At 29.8% G+C, this 2584-nt stretch overlaps 1 protein-coding gene across 1 annotated transcript; it reads right to left on the bottom strand.

The window, feature by feature from the left end:
• Positions 1–1492: 1492 nt before the first annotated feature.
• On the bottom strand, positions 1493–2074 carry LOC139889110 (uncharacterized). Its single transcript, XM_071872080.1, has one exon. It carries the CDS (start codon positions 2072–2074, stop codon positions 1493–1495), a length of 582 nt encoding a protein of 193 aa, XP_071728181.1.
• Positions 2075–2584: the final 510 nt, after the last annotated feature.

Here is a 2584-nt window from a genome sequence, read left to right as displayed (position 1 = left end):
CGCCCAAACTTCGTTGCTAACATGCAAGTCACTCGAATGACCAGTTGTTACCGGGCGCCCAGGATTCTTGACCAGAATCTAAGTTATGGCATTCGAAATCCACAATCGGTTCCCATAAGGCAACAAGGATCACCCTAGGCCACAAGTAGCGGTGATGTTTGTAGTCTTTGTATGCTATCTTTAATTATAACCTTCACGTTATAGGTGTATACACATAACAAATTATTAATGTACTTATTAATTATTTATATAGGTGATAATATACTTAGTGTAATTAAGTGTTACTATATAAATAGGTGTATAAGTTATAGTAATAATAGTAATATTATTCTTTAGTTAATCAACTATTATTTAATCTTATTATTATATGTTACATATATAAATATACCTATATGATACATACATATATTCTTTATTTATTTTCATACATATATATGTTTATAATCATGTGATATATATGTATAATATATGTAAGTGTTATATATACATTAATGTAAAATGTGGTACATATACATATAACTACTTCACTTTCTATGTTTTACTAACATATCATACATACACACACACACGTACATATACATACATATGTACACATACATATACACGTATGTATATATATACATATATACATAAGCATATACTTACAATATACACATGTACATACGTACGTATGCATGCATGCATGCATCATTATCACATCATAACTTTTTATTATAACAACTAACCCTAATCATGAACTAGTTTATCATTATTCTTTTATCATAATAGCATAATTATATCATAATACTTTTAAATTCTATAGTTCATGTGCTATATGTATCTTTTATCAATTAAATCCATTTAGTTTATTCATACTTATCATATTATTATTAGTCTTACTATCAAGTTATTAGTGATAGTGATACATAAATACATACAATGTTACCTATAGCCAGAGGCGAAGCCAGGATTCACGGATAGGGGATGCAATTTACAAAAAGTTAATTTTAACATAAAATTTTCATATATACATCATAACTTGGAGATATGGTAATACTTCATTAATCCCTTACACTAATAAGTTTTTCAAAAGAATATGAGATATAGTGATACTTCACTGATTAGTTTTTCCAAAAAAAAAATCTTCAAAAAGATAGATTAATTCCTTCAACGTCGATCCGTAGTCTCATTGAGTAACCTATCAGTAGTAATAATTTGGTTAAAATAATTGCATAATTCAAATAACTATTAAACATACACAAAAAGTAAGCTATTTTAAAAAATACCTTAGGCATTTGAAGTCGGACACGTCTAGGTTTCTTGAAAGAGAAATCATCTATTATCCCATCAATAGAAATTCTGTCTACAATATCCCTTTCAATGTAAAGAATCAGACAATTTTTTAGAAAATCGTCACTCATGCTGCTACGAAGTCTCGTTTTAACAATTTTCATTGATAAGAAAGCTCTTTCACTTGTTGCGGTTGAAACTGGAAGAGTTAATACAAGACTAATCAATCTATCAAGCAAAGGGTATGAATCCGACCTCTTAGTTTCGTGTAGGCCTCTACATAACTCCGCAACGGTTTGAATTTTTTTAATTCAAGATCATTAGGCACATCTAGCTCATAATGTCGCAACCCAAGTTTTAGCTGAATAATATCCTGCTCTGTAAAGTCTGAAGGATAGAACTTTTTTGCTAATTTACAAATATCGTTTTTTTCAAACGATTTTTTAGGGTCCAAAGCAACACTAAGACGAAGAAGTTCTGTCACTGACTCACTAAATCTTGAGTTCAACTCATGCAATTGACTATCAATAGCCGCAATGAACACCTCAACTCGATAATGATGTTCAACAGTCACATCATCTTTTTTTGAACGAGATCGAACTATATCTTTGTAAGTTTGTGTCATTTTAGGAACTTCAATGTTATTTGACTCACAAAAACTAACAACTTTATCCAAAAGTGACTGCCAACTTTCTTCCCTTAGATTTTGAATCAACATCTTTGTAGTGAAAACCAAACTCAAAGCATTAACTATATCTTGAGACTTACGTTGAAAAGCTTGACAAATCTTGTCGGTTCTACTCATTATCTTCTTCATCAAATGCATAACAAAAACAAAATCAAATGACAATAATTCCGTAAGAGCAAATTTTTTAATGTTACCAATTTTTTTGTCTGCACCTACTTTTTAACAACCTAAGAACTTGTTAATTGATACCCATTTTTTGTATTGGGCCTAAACTTATTTTTTGTTCAAGATTTGGGGTATGGGCCCAACTTATTTTTTTTCAAAGAATAAGTATTGATAATTTACTATTAGTGGGCTCTTGTTAGTAATGAAATGAAAATATAGATTTAGATCAAATCATCAAAAATATTATGTTAATCATATTTAGGGGATGCTTGCATTTATTATTTGGGGATATTGGCTCGTAAAATACAATTTTTTTACACACTATATTTCGCTTATTTGAAGAGTTGGGGGATGCAGAGCATCCACATGCATCCCCTTGTCTCCCCCTCTGCCTATAGCATAACCTTCATTATACATACATCTATCATAACTAAAATTTTATACTTCATATATCTACATACT

Source organism: Rutidosis leptorrhynchoides, chromosome 2 (assembly GCF_046630445.1).
Source record: "Rutidosis leptorrhynchoides isolate AG116_Rl617_1_P2 chromosome 2, CSIRO_AGI_Rlap_v1, whole genome shotgun sequence".
NCBI lineage: Eukaryota > Viridiplantae > Streptophyta > Magnoliopsida > Asterales > Asteraceae > Rutidosis > Rutidosis leptorrhynchoides.
Note: the sequence above shows the minus strand (reverse complement) of the source record. Positions and strands in the feature narration are given on the sequence as shown.

Bases quoted from the DNA above. Each gene is read 5' to 3' on its own strand.
- LOC139889110 (XM_071872080.1), bottom strand. From the start codon at position 2,074: ATGAGTAGAACCGACAAGATTTGTCAAGCTTTTCAACGTAAGTCTCAA.